Below are 13,097 nucleotides of genomic sequence, written 5' to 3' on the forward strand. Positions count from 1 at the left end.
AATTTGGCTCAGTCACTGTATTCACTGGGGTTCCAATGTAGCTCAGAAGCTGAGTAGTATTGCTCCTGGAGCCTGAACCGCGCTGTTGGGTTGTAATTCGTGGAAAAGTCCCGCTTTCTACTTTGGCTTTCTCATTTACCAGCCACGTTTTCTTCCGGGGTAGGAAGAATGCTTACAAATGCCTCGATATTATTCACAGTTGTCAAGAGATGGAAACAGCCCATGTGTCCATCAAGACAGAATGGAGAAACAAATGTGGTACGTACATATGATGGAATATTGTGCAGCAGTAAGAAGAAATGAAGTCCTGAAGCATATGAATACATGGATGATCCTTGAGACGTAGTACTAGGCAAAATAAGCCAGACAGAAATGGATAGATACTGTACGATCTCACTAATACGAATCCTCTGGAAAAGTCAATGCGGAGTGTTAAAATGTAAAATATAGGGGACCTAGAGATAGACAGAAGCTACATAAGGGGGAACCGTTACCTAAAATGTACAGACTAGTAAATGAGTTTGAATTTGAAAGTATGGGAATGGATAGAGGTGACAGTAGTTCATTAGTGGGTTTATGAGTAATCGTGCCCTAGTGAATGAGAATATGATTGGAAGGGGTTGTTGGAGCCATGTACCCTCACTGATTACCACTACAAATATAAGTGAGTTATTGAATGAACTACTCCAAAAGCACAACACTTGACCAGAAAGTCAGTAATAGAATGGTATGTGGGGAAACTACTTTCTGCATGGTATGATCTATATTTACAGGAATACATCACTAGGCCCACGACAATACTGGGTAAATAATTGGGGGGGGTTGGAGACATAGTTAAGGGGAGTTGGGGATTTTCTGTTTGCTGGGATGTGTCTATCTGTATTTTTCCCTTTGGAGCAATGGAAATTGTCTAAAATTCAGGGTGATAATGATTCTATTGCTAAGTGAGGATATTGTGAAACATGGATTGTTTACTTTGAATAAATATGCTATATGGAAACATTTCAACAAACGCTACAGATTCAAAATAAATAATAAGCAGAAAGATGCAAGTGCTAGAGAAAATGTGGAGATTTTCATACTTATTTAAAAAAGTGCTTCAATGTCTGCCAAGGTGGTTTTATAGGTTGCAAATACTGTGGAATAAACATTTTCGATTTTACTCAGGTTATCACAGTGTGAGGTTATGCTATTTTTGCAGTATAGAGAGAAAAAAAGGGGGTATGCGTGAAAATGAATCCTCTTGATGCCTGTTCATCTAGTCTGGTGGGGACCTGCCTGAGCAGAAATTGCCTTGCCTGGGGTTGGGGGGCGCCTAGGTGGAAATCTACCCTGTTGGATGTGGGTAGGGAGCCCATTCCTTCTTTGCTGGGAGAAGAACCTGATGAGGATTCACTTTGGGGCGAGGGCGCCTCACCTTCCTCCTGTTCCCCGGGGAAAGGAGTTGGGGAGCTGAGGAACAGTCTAAATGCCTCCGAGAGAGAAACCTTCACCAGGGAAAGAATCTAGAAACCCCTCTTTCTTTTATGTGGACACATCCAAGAAGTTTTGCCCTGACCTTTCCCTATTTTAAGTCCCTGTTCTTCATCTTCTTTTTGTACCAAAATTTGAGAAGTTTTTTGAAAATTTTTACTTTGACATAATGTCAAATGATTGGATATAGGAGATCTCATGCCGTTTTCCTCTCTTTTGCAGTATAATTCGAGTCGTAAAATGGTGTTATCATTTAGAGATCCTTCCATTGGACATTTCCCCCCAGACTCTAATGTATATCGAGGCCATGTAGGTTTGCAGAAAAAAAACCTGAAAAAAAATTCCTTCTTTTCTCTTTCAAAGACTCATCTGTAAACTGACCAGCTATCCAGAATATATTTTAGTGGGCATTTACTTTCAGCACTGCTAAGAGTTCTCGTAGTTACTGGTTACAAGATTTTGGTGCACTTTCAGATGGTCTCAGTCTAGGCAAACGGTTTAACGTAGCAGTTTCTTAACAGCGTGGACACCCTCTTGGAAAAGGGATTGGAAACACACAGGAATCAACACTCAGGATCAGCAGGGCTAGATCCCATGGCCAACTGAAGTAATAGAGCAGTCCATACTGTTAAGCAGACAGTCAGACCGCACTAAGGTGGGACTTGAACCCACAATCCTAGTTATGTCCCGACAAGTCAGGAGAGGTGCGACTTCCCAATTCCTAGTGAGATGGGGACTCTATGAACACCAGATCAAGATGAAAGATTAACTCACCCAAAGACATCCTTTCCTGAACAATTTCACTGGCGAAATAGAGTTGCGCAAATGGACAACGAAGTCGTGGGATGAAGTGGCGAGCCTCTAGATGAAGTAGTCTAGGGGACCACACAAGGCTGGAAGGGTCTGCCACACAGGGCCGTAGAGCTTCGCACTTGGGTCTCTAAACTGCCCAGCCCCTTCACGGTCGCCAAAATCGTGGCCGCCGTAACCGGCCCTTCTGCCCGATGTGCACAAAACTAACACGTGACGCCACGATTTCGGGGAGAGAATAAGGTTCTTACGAAGTTGCCAAAGCAAGGAGCCTAGGTGGCCCTCAGATCAGTCTCCCCCAGCTGCTAAGCATATGGGTTTTTGTCTCCTAATTTGAGAGTTGGCTTGGGGGCAGGGAAAGGAACAGGGTGAGAGAGGAAAATATCATGACAGTTTCTAGGAGAGCATGGCAGGGCTAAGTCATGCAAAATCCTGCTTCTATATGTGACACATGTTACACATATGGCAGTTAAATCCCTCCTACCGGCATGATTTTAATGATTGTAATGAAGCAAAGGTAACTTTCAGATCAGGGTTGTAATTAGTATTTATGTCCTCCTGCGTGGCTAAGGCTACTTAGAGCTGGTTCTTAAAACAGGAATTTGACTTGCAAGGAGCTTCTTATGAATATACATAAGGAGGTGGGGGTTTTAAGATAAGGGACGTGGAAACGTGTATCACCACAGAGGGGTGAAGAAAACCTGGAAAATGGGTTAGCAGGTGTCACCTTCAATGGATAGTTTTGCAAGTTAGCAGGGCAAGGGTTTCGGTGTTTATGATTTTTTTTCCTGGAGAGGGGTGATGACAGTCATGCTCTCAGGAGGGGTCTCACGTCCCCCAATCTGCCTCGAGGAGGAGATGGAGATCGGGGTGGGGGGTGGGAGGTGGGGGGCAGCTCCTGCTCTCCAATACCACCGAAAGGCACAGTGCGCACGCGCAGTGGCGGGGAGGCCCCTCCCAACCAGCCCATGTTTTCTCGCGGGACCCACAACATCCGGGGACTGGCACTGGCCCAGGAGGATGCTGGAACTTCACGCCTCCCGTCGCTGCTCTTCGCCTGGCCAGGACAGTGTGGACGCACTGTAGGTTTCAGGGCCGGGCTAGGAGCCTGCAACCCTAGCGTCGCTATTCTCGCAGTCTTCTACGGAAAGAGCAGTGTCCAGGCCTCCTCTAGCTGTAGGAGGGCCTGGAGACCCTTTCCGAAGGAGGTGAAGGAGCCTCAGGGTGGTTCCTCATCTGCTGCACTGAGACTCCACGAGCAGACGGAAGGCAGCAGCTGCCACCAAGGCCCCGACAACGAATCAGTTCCTTTAATCTCGACCCAAGAAAGGTGATTCGAAGCAGGATCCCCGGTAGGGAGGGAGGGGTCGGCTGAGGCCGGATTCACCAAGGCACGTGTGCTGCCTCACCCTGGGCACTGGGCTCGCCAGAACCGGTGGGTCTGGGATACGGACTCCCAGAGAGGGGCAGGGCGCACAGCATCGCTCCCCACACAAGAGGGGAGGGGGTGAACTTTGTAGTGGAGACTGAGGAAAGGGGACGTGGTCCCCACGGAAGCCGGGACAGACTGTCTGAGGAAACTTTCTCTTTGAGTTCTCTCAGAGAACACTGAAGATGGGGGTGGACCTCGTCCTTGGCAGCCTCTGGGGCAGCAGTGTGGCGGGGATGGGGGCTGTGCGGGACTCAATCATTTATTTTCAGTGGGTGGCATCATCATTCATGGACGGTGGCACCGTCATTGCACGGTGGCGTTCGGCCTGAGTGCCAGTGGATCTGTCTTCCCAAGCAGGTACCCAGGCACCTGCCTCACTTCTAACCTCCTGAGGCAACCTCAGTCTACCCTATGAGCAGATAGAACCCGGGGGTGTGGCTGATACACACTCGGAGGCTGCCTGCCTGCAGCGTGCCTATGGGCGATACTCGAGTTTCCATGTAGAGGAAGAGTAACCCCGTGGGTTGGCGGGAGTGAGGTGAGTGCGGGAAGGGGTAAGCATCAATAATATCTATCGCTGCAGCTGAAGAAACATTTCCTTAACCCTGGCTTATGGTATCATGACACAACACGTCACTTCAGACTCAGAGACATCAGCCTACGCTTATACAAAACCATGGAAAGTATCCGTATAGCTCTAAAGCTGCTGTGGGCATCAAGGAACCAGACATTCCTTTAAACCCATTGTGCCCACTGACATTTGGAAGTTGTTCTAAGAAGTACAGAAATAAATAGTTGCATGAACTCATGCTCCTCTTATACCCAATGAGTGTCAGTTCACATGTTTCTAAACTTCCGGCAGGGTTGATCATGGCCATAGAAAAAATAATTGCTTTCTGCCTGCTAGGGGGCTGAGCTGTGGCTGAGGGCCCAGAGGTGGGGCAGCAGGTGGCAGGTCTGGCGTTCTCCACAGTTTGCTTCACTTTATGCCAATTTCCGCAGTTTGTGAGTATAGACCTTTGTGGGGAAAAGGTGGCTTGGTGTGTCTTCTGTTTTTTAGTTACTTCCTTTAGTGCCTCACATTTCCCAACTGTGGACTGTAATGTGTTTCCCCTCCACCACCATTCCAAAACCAAATGTGGCTTTGTGGTAATGAAGATGAGGATTGTTTCTAGGTACGGTCCATGAGCTGGGATGCAGGCAGTGCCCTTGGGGGTAGCAGCAGAGGTCCCTGGGTTCAAGAGGCATAAGGCAAAGTTCCAACCAGTGGGTGTGCAACAGGACGAAGAAATTTGGAATATATACAGACTAGAGCGGGAAAAGCTGGACCCAAATCCTCACAAAGAAACAGAACCTGCAGGAGAAAGAGGTGAGGAGCTTCCTTAGAATGATCAGCTCCTTGGCGCGGTGGTAGTATTTGGTTCAGCTTGAATGTCGTGGGTGTTTTCTGTGTGCTCAGCCATGTTGTCAATTATGACATCTCCAAGGTGGGAGTACAGGGTCCAGCAACAGGAGATTGGTGAGGATCCCAAAATACCCAAGCCACACAACTTAACACCATATAACCTGCTCCTTAGTATATTGGAGAAGATAAGCCCTATCAGGAAGTTTTGCAGACACCCTGTCCTTAAAAGGAGATGAAGAATTGGGATCAGAAATACCCCTAGAGATAGAATAGGAATAGAGGGGTGCCCTGGAAACAAAGCAATAAAAGGAAAAGTGTCCCGCATTTCCTACTTTCCACTGTAGGCATCAGTTCTTCTTTTCAAACACCTCTAAATCTTGCCCAAATCACAGAACGTTTCAGGTCATGATAGGTACAAATATTGTATTTGCATTAATTATTACTTTCGGGAGAAAAAGGGAAAGAGCCAACGGGGGATTCATTTCTATGGGTTGATAGATATTTGGTTCTTATGTCCAATGAGATGGACACTTCTGGGCACTACACACGCACGTGTGAAGATGTAACACCTTTACTGAAAGAGTCTGGATATTCTCTGTTGTAGAAATCAGTTCAAGATGTTCATGAACAAAAAAGAGAGGAATTTCCTCAAGCTCTTTTGTATCTCCTGCAGGGCTTTCTGAACTGATCCTGGCCCTTTCTGAACAGAGGAGCACCAACCAGTTGAAGATGGAATGGCATTCCACCTTGCCTGATCCCAGGTGAGCAATACTTTCCAGTTCATTCCCTTATCAGCATTTGAAATTGCCTGTGCTCAGCAGGTGCTCTCAGGCAAGTTCGTTGTTACTTCCACATGGTCTCTCCTGGACAGCTAGGATTGTCATCACGAGAATGAAGATCTCCCAGGCTGCTTACGCATCCCTTTGGATCCTTCTTTTCTGCTTTCTCTTTGTCTTGGAAATCCTTGACATACTTCCTTCAGTTTTTCTGGCCTTTCACATACTAGAGACAGGTGACGGGACTGTTATGGGAGAGGAAGGTCCTGCACTAAAGTCCATTCTCTTCTTTAGAAATCATTGACATTTGAAGATGTGGCCATATATTTTACCCGGGAAGAGTGGAAGATACTGAACCACGCTCAGAAGGTTCTCTACATTGGTGTCATGCGAGAAGTCCGTGAGACCATCGCCTCTCTAGGTAACCATGCCCCTTTCCCTTTGAGGTCATCTTTGTTTACTTCTTAGAATTGTAACGTTCAGCATAGAAATTCTGTATGTATCAGATCGTCTCCCCTTCTATGTTTTATAAAAGTTGTATAAAATTGGATTTAATTCTTTAAGGCTTTGAAGAATTTGCCAAGGACACCATGTGAGCATGGGGATTTCTTTTCCAGGACCTTGTCAATTGTAAATTAAATTTCTTTAATATATACGCTGATGTTGAGGTTATCTATTTCATACTAGTGAAATTCTCGTAGTTGGGAATTTCTGAGGAATTGGCCCATTTCGTCTAACTTATCAAACATGTGAGGATAAATCTGTTTGTAGTAATCCCTTATTATTCTTTTCTTAATAGAAATTGTAGTGATATCTTCCATTTTTTTCATGTTACTTTTGATTTGTACCCTCTCTTTTTTTTTATTTTGGTTCAAAGTTTATTGATTTTATTGATTTTGTTCTGCCAAAAGAAAGTCTTTGGTTTCATTCATTTCCTCTCGTTTTTGACTTATATTGTGATCTCTCCTTACTTCTGTTACCGTTAGGTTTTTTGCTTGCTTGTTCTAGTTTATTGTTGTAAGAACGTAGTTCAGTGGGGCCTCCCTCCTTTCTAATGTGACATTTAAGGCAGTACGTTTCTTTCTAAGCATGGCTCTAGGTACTTTCTCCATATTTTCGTATATTATACTTTGTTTTCTTTCTCTTCTCTGTATGTTTTAATGTCATTGTGATGTCCTGTTTGAATTACAGATTACCTGGAAGTGTATTTCTCCCTTTTCGAATTTATAGTGACGTTTGCCCTCGCTTTTCTGTTATTGATTTCCAGTTTTATTCCATTTGGCCAGGATAACTATGCTCACCCAAGTGATGTCGTTCTTGGATTCGTGTATGATGTAAATTTACAGTTGCAGACACCCTGTTTTAGCAGAGCATGCAAGTTCCTTCCCACGACCTTGGGCCATGGTGCAGAGGACAGTTTAATTGTTTCAGTGCCTCTGTGGTGTTAATATTGGCCTTCTTGTTTTCACTATTTCTACTGCTGTTCCCTCTGGTCCTTGTACGTTCTGTGTAAGGTTGGGGGTGGAAGATTTTTTCCCCCGTCCCGGCACCCGGATACCTCTCAGTGGATAAGGGGAGACTCACACCTGAAGGGAAAAAAAGACTTCCTGGGTTGAGCCACAGCTTGTGGCTGGGCCTCTTGTTAGATCCTTTGCCATGACTTTGTCCCCTGTGCTGGGTTGGGAATCTCAGGCCTCAAGGTCTCTGGGATCCATTCACTAGTTCTGAGAGTTTACATGACAATCTCCTACATTGGGTGTCTCAGACCCAGTGTAGAAGGAGAGTACATCTTCTGACCTTTTCTGTGGGCTGGCCTCCAGGTTGGCCTGCTGGTCCAAAGGTTTCAGGCTTGGTTGATGTTTTCACAATGATTCCCTTTTGTACCGCGCAAGCAAAATCATACTGGGGTGGTGTTCTCGGGCATTGCTAAGTATCAGAAAACACTGGATCTGGAGTGTCTTCTTCATGTTAGTTGGTGCCACGTTACTCTTGCCGTGCTGGGGTTCCAAACCAGTTGACCCTCCTTTACCAGTTTTAAGATTTCTCCTCTGGTTGTGGTTTGACTTCTTTATAGCGTTTCCGGTAGTGCTTATCAGGGATGTGCTGAGAGAATCGGGTCTGTGCCATCTTGTCTGGATGGGATTAGATATCAGTTTTTCCTATAAATTATGACATTGGTCTCGCTATTCTCACAATCCCTGTGGTTTCCTTGTACTGGGACAGGCATGACTGATTCTTCTGTTTATTCCAACAAGGTTAAAACTCAGAAGTGACACTGGGAATGATGTGCCAGCATTAGAATTACAAGCACCACGTGACAAAGTAGTATCTGTGCAGGCCAGAGTAAATGCTCCCGGAAAATGAAGAGTCAAAGGAGTACGCACGGAGTGTTGTAAAACCCCATAAAGATGTGCCAAGGGACAAAGGAATGAATGAGTTTATAAATGAGAGCTTCAGAATCTTATGGCCATCACAAGAGCAGTTTTATGGGAGAGAAATGTTTTAAATACCTAGGAATGTAGGGAAATTTTCAGAATTAGGTCTGCCCTCATTAAGCACCAGCATATTCACACTGAAGAGAAAACCCACGCATATCACTAATATGATAAACAATACAGATGTTTTTGGTGTGGGAAAAGTTCCACTCTTAGCATAAACCGTCTATAAATTCATGAATCTATAAATTCATCATAGAAATTCACCCAGCAGAGACATCGTATCAAAGTCAGAAATGAGGTAAAAGTTTCGGTCATAATGTCCACCTTTTAAACACCAGAGAATATGCTCAGGCAAGCAGCCTTTTATCGTAGCATGTGTGGGATAAAGTTTAGCAGCACTCAAACCTTCTGAGATACAGAAAGTCCCTAGGGGGAGGGAATCTTGTCCAGTGGCCCCAATCTAAAGAAGACACCAAGTGGAGTTTAACCCTAAGATGATGAATGAATAAAAAAATCATCAACACCAAAGATAAGGCCCTATGATTAAGAGAAACCTTGAAAGAGGCAAGGGCCATGCTTGACAAAAGAGAAAATAAGTTATCTTCTTGTTCAGCATTCTTTCTTTCATGCTTGGCCCAAACCTGACCCATGGTAAGTTCTTTACGCTTTAGGACTTTTGACAGTGATTTCTTTATACTTTAACACTTAGCACAGTACTGACATACAGTGAGTGTTTTGTACTTTATTACCAAGCACCAGACTGACACATAGTGAGTCCTTTATACTTTAAAACTTAGCACACCACTGACACATAGTGAGTTCTTTATACATGAGCACATAGCATAAGATTGAAACAGTCAGTTCTTTATATTTTACCACTTTGCAGAAAACTTACACATGGCGAGCTTTGTGACACAGCATATGGTCTATCTTTGAGAATGATCCATGAGCACTTGAGAAAAAGGTGTCTCCTGCTGTTGTGGGATGTAATGTCCTATAAATGTCTGTTAAGTCTAGCTCATTTATAGTAATATTCAGATTCTCTATTTCTTTATTGATCCTCTGTCTAGATGTTCTGTCCATTGATGAGAGTGGTGAATTGAAGTCTCCAACTATTATGGTATATGTGTCTATTTCCCTTTTCAGTGTTTGCAGTGTATTCCTCACATATCTTGGGGCATTCTGGTTCGGTGCATAAATATTTATGATTGTTATGTCTTCTTGTTTAATTGTTCCTTTTATTAGTAGATAGTGTCCTTCTTTGTCCCTTTTAACTGTTTTACATTTGAAGTCTAATTTGTTGATATTAGTTAACTACTCCTGCTCTTTTCTGGTTGTTATTTGCATGAAATATCTTTTCCCAACCTTTCACTTTCAACCTATGTTTATCTTTGGGTCTAAGATGTGTTTCCTGTAGACAGCACATAGAAGGATCCTGTTTTTTAATCCATTCTGCCAGTCTATGTCTTTTTTTTATTTTATTTTTAATTTTTTTATTTTTTTATTAACGGAAAGAAAGAAAAAAAGAAAAAAAATAAAAATAAAAAAAGAAATTAACACAACATTTAGAAATCATACCGTTCTACCTATGCTCTCAGTAATTCTTAACATCATCGCGTAGATGCATGATCATCGTTTCTTAGTACATTTGCATCAGTTTAGAGAAACTAGCAACACAACAGAAAAAGATATAAAATGTTAATATAGAGAAAAGAAATAAAAGTAGTAATGATAGTAAAAAACAACAACAAAAAACCCTATAGCTCAGATGCAGCTTCATTCAGTGTTTTAACAGGATTACTTTACAATTAGGTATTATTGTGCTGTCCATTTTTGAGTTTTTGTATCTAGTCCTGTTGCACAGTCTGTATCCCTTCCGCTCCAATAAACTTGAAATATGTCATTGGTAACAGAGTCCAGCAGGAGTTAGAAACAGGGTAAGATAATCAGTCTATGTCTTTTGATTGGGGAATTCAGTCCATTAACATTAGTGTTATTACTGTTTGGATAATATTTTCCTCTACCATTTTGCCTTTTGTATTATATATATCCTATCTGACTTTCCTTCTTTCTACACCCTTCTCCATACCTCTCTCTTCTGTCTTTTTGTATCTGACTCTATTCCTCCCTTTAGTATTTCTTGGAGATCTGGACTCTTGGTCACAAATTCTCTCAGTGACTTTTTGTCTGAGAATGTTTTAATTTCTCCCTCATTTTTGAAGGACAATTTTGCTGGATATAGATGTCTTGGTTGGCAGTTTTTCTCTTTAAGTAATTTAAATATATCATCCCACTGTCTTCTAGTTTCCCTGGTTTCTGCTGAGAAATCTACACATAGTCTTATTGGGTTTCCCTTGTATGTGATGGATTGTTTTTCTCTTGCTGCTTTCAAGATCCTCTCTTTCTCTTTGACCTCTGACATTCTAACTAGTAAGTGTCTTGGAGAACGCCTTTTTGGGTCTATTCTCTTTGGGGTGCGCTATACTTCTTGGATCTGTAATTTTAGGTCTTTCATAAGAGTTGGGAAGTTTTCAGTGATAATTTCTTCCATTAGGTTTTCTCCTCCTTTTCCCTTCTCTTCTCCTTCTGGGACACCCACAACACATATATTTGTGCGGTTCATATTGTCCTTCAGTTCCCTTTTGAAAAATGTTCAAATTTTTCCATTCTTTTCCCTATAGTTTCTGTTTCTTTTTGGACTTCAGATGTTCCATCCTCCAAATCACTAATTCTATCTTCTGTCTCTTTAAATCTATCATTGTAGGTATCCATTGTTTTTTCCATCTTTTCTACGTTATCCTTCACTTCCATAAGTTCTGCGATTTGTTTTTTCAGTTTTTCTATTTCTTCTTTTTGTTCAACCCATTTCTTTGTCATGTCCTCCCTCAATTTATCGATTTCGTTTTTGAAGAGGTTTTCCATTTCTGTTCATATATTCAGCATTAGTTGTCTCAGCTCCTGTATCTCCTTTGAACTATTGGTTTGCTCCTTTGACTGGGCCATATTTTCAATTTTCTGAACGTGATCCATTATCTTCTGCTGGCGTCTGGGCATTTAGTCATATTTCCCTGGGTGTTGGACCCTGCAGGTTGAAAGATCTTTCTGTGAAATCTCTGGGTTCTGTTTTTCTCATCCTGTCCAGTAGGTGGTGCGCTTGTGGCACACGTTTGTCTGCGGGTCCCACCAGTAAAAGCTGCTGTGGCTCCTTTAACTTTGGAAAACTCTCGCAGTGGGGGAGGTTCACCAGCCGAAGCGGCTTGGAAGAGTGCCAGCCGGCCCGGGGATCCGAACGCAGGGAGGGTCGCCGGCCGCCGCAGCCCGGGAGAGCGCCCCTCTGAATCTCCTAGTCTGCCCGGAGCGCCAAGCGTGGCGGAAGTGGGGGGGGGGGGGGGGGGGGGGGGGGGGGGGGCACCCAGCCGCCGCGGCCCGGGAGAGTGCACCGTTCCAAGCCGGACCGGGAAGTCACGTGTCTGGAAGGGACCCCGTTCACCATCCCACGTCTGGGGATCTCCGATCCAATTCTCCCAGTTGGTTTGGGGGCCATGTGGGGGGGTCGCCAGCCGCCGCGGCTTGAGGGGACCGCCTGTCCACTTCTCCCAGCTGGCCCGGGAAGGAGGAAGGAGGGACTCCGGCTGCTTGCCGCCCCGCCTGGGGAAGCCGCGCCCCTCGACGATCTCACTGGCGGGTTCTCCCAGCCAGTCAGCCATTCCAGGATGGGGTACGCTGTCTTTTTGATCTTTCGTGGCTCCGGAGCTGTTCTGTATCTTTTCTACTTCCCTAGTAGCTGTTCTGGAGGAGGAACTAAGATCCGCGTTCTTACTAAGCTACCATCTTCTCTGAAGTCTCTCTTGTTTTAAATAGAGGTAATAAAGAGGAAAATCCAACAGGTACCTATTACAGATACTGTAATCAAAGGGGAATTGTCTAAAATGTTGTCATTGATATTCCAATCTTTACAGACCCTACATTTCATAGTGTATTTAAGAGTTTTTAAAACCCCATATTTTTGTCCGCAACAAGTGGAAGACTCAGGTGGTAACCTTTAATATAAGTTTTTCTGCATGTGCGTTACAATTCTCCACATTGACTGATTAGCAACAGTGCCACGTATAAAGATCACACATGATGCCAGACACCAACATGAATCTTGATTTTATACTTCACTCAACAAAGCATGGGGGAATTTCATGTATTTCATACACAAGTGAGAGTAAGAAGGACTTAATTAAACACGTAAAAAATACTGTTTGGAGAGTGATAATGGATGGCCCCTTTGTCATTGTGGTTTAAACTGATTTTTATGCTTTGCAAAATGCTGTAAGACTTACTGTTCCATTATTACATAATGACTTCAACTACTACTGTGTTTTTAAATGACCATTTCTTTGATGTGGTAAATGAATCTCTTGTGATATAGAGTGAATGGAAAGCATAGAATAGTGGTAGAATGGAAAAAATTTTTTGAAATAATGGGACAAATTACTAGATTATGTTTCCTGTCAGCTGAAAGCTAAGGTTTGCTATATATGGAATGACTGTGTGTGTGTGTGTGTGTGTGTGTGTGTGTGCATAGATTGACAGATGTATGCATGTATGTATGTATGTATGGTATGTATGTATATAGGTGTATACCTGCCTGCAAAAGGACCATGGTAAAAATATATCTTGGAAACATCCTCCATTAGTAAATAACTAAAGGATTTGCATACTGATGAACAAAAAACCTAAGCTAAATCCTTTTATCCCTTTGTTGGGAGCAAGAC

At 43.4% G+C, this 13,097-nt stretch overlaps 1 protein-coding gene across 1 annotated transcript in view; it reads left to right on the top strand.

Annotated features, from left to right (window-relative positions):
• The first annotated feature begins 6,210 nt into the window (after positions 1 to 6,210).
• LOC143670162 (zinc finger protein 449-like) overlaps positions 6,211 to 13,097 on the top strand; it is a 94,225-nt gene continuing 87,338 nt past the window's right edge. Inside the window, exon 1 of the mRNA XM_077144809.1 lies at positions 6,211 to 6,317. Within this exon, the coding sequence (XP_077000924.1) occupies positions 6,284 to 6,317 (34 nt within the window). The 5' untranslated portion in view covers positions 6,211 to 6,283. The remainder of the gene's footprint in view (positions 6,318 to 13,097) is intronic.

Source organism: Tamandua tetradactyla, chromosome X (assembly GCF_023851605.1).
Source record: "Tamandua tetradactyla isolate mTamTet1 chromosome X, mTamTet1.pri, whole genome shotgun sequence".
Lineage (NCBI taxonomy): Eukaryota > Metazoa > Chordata > Mammalia > Pilosa > Myrmecophagidae > Tamandua > Tamandua tetradactyla.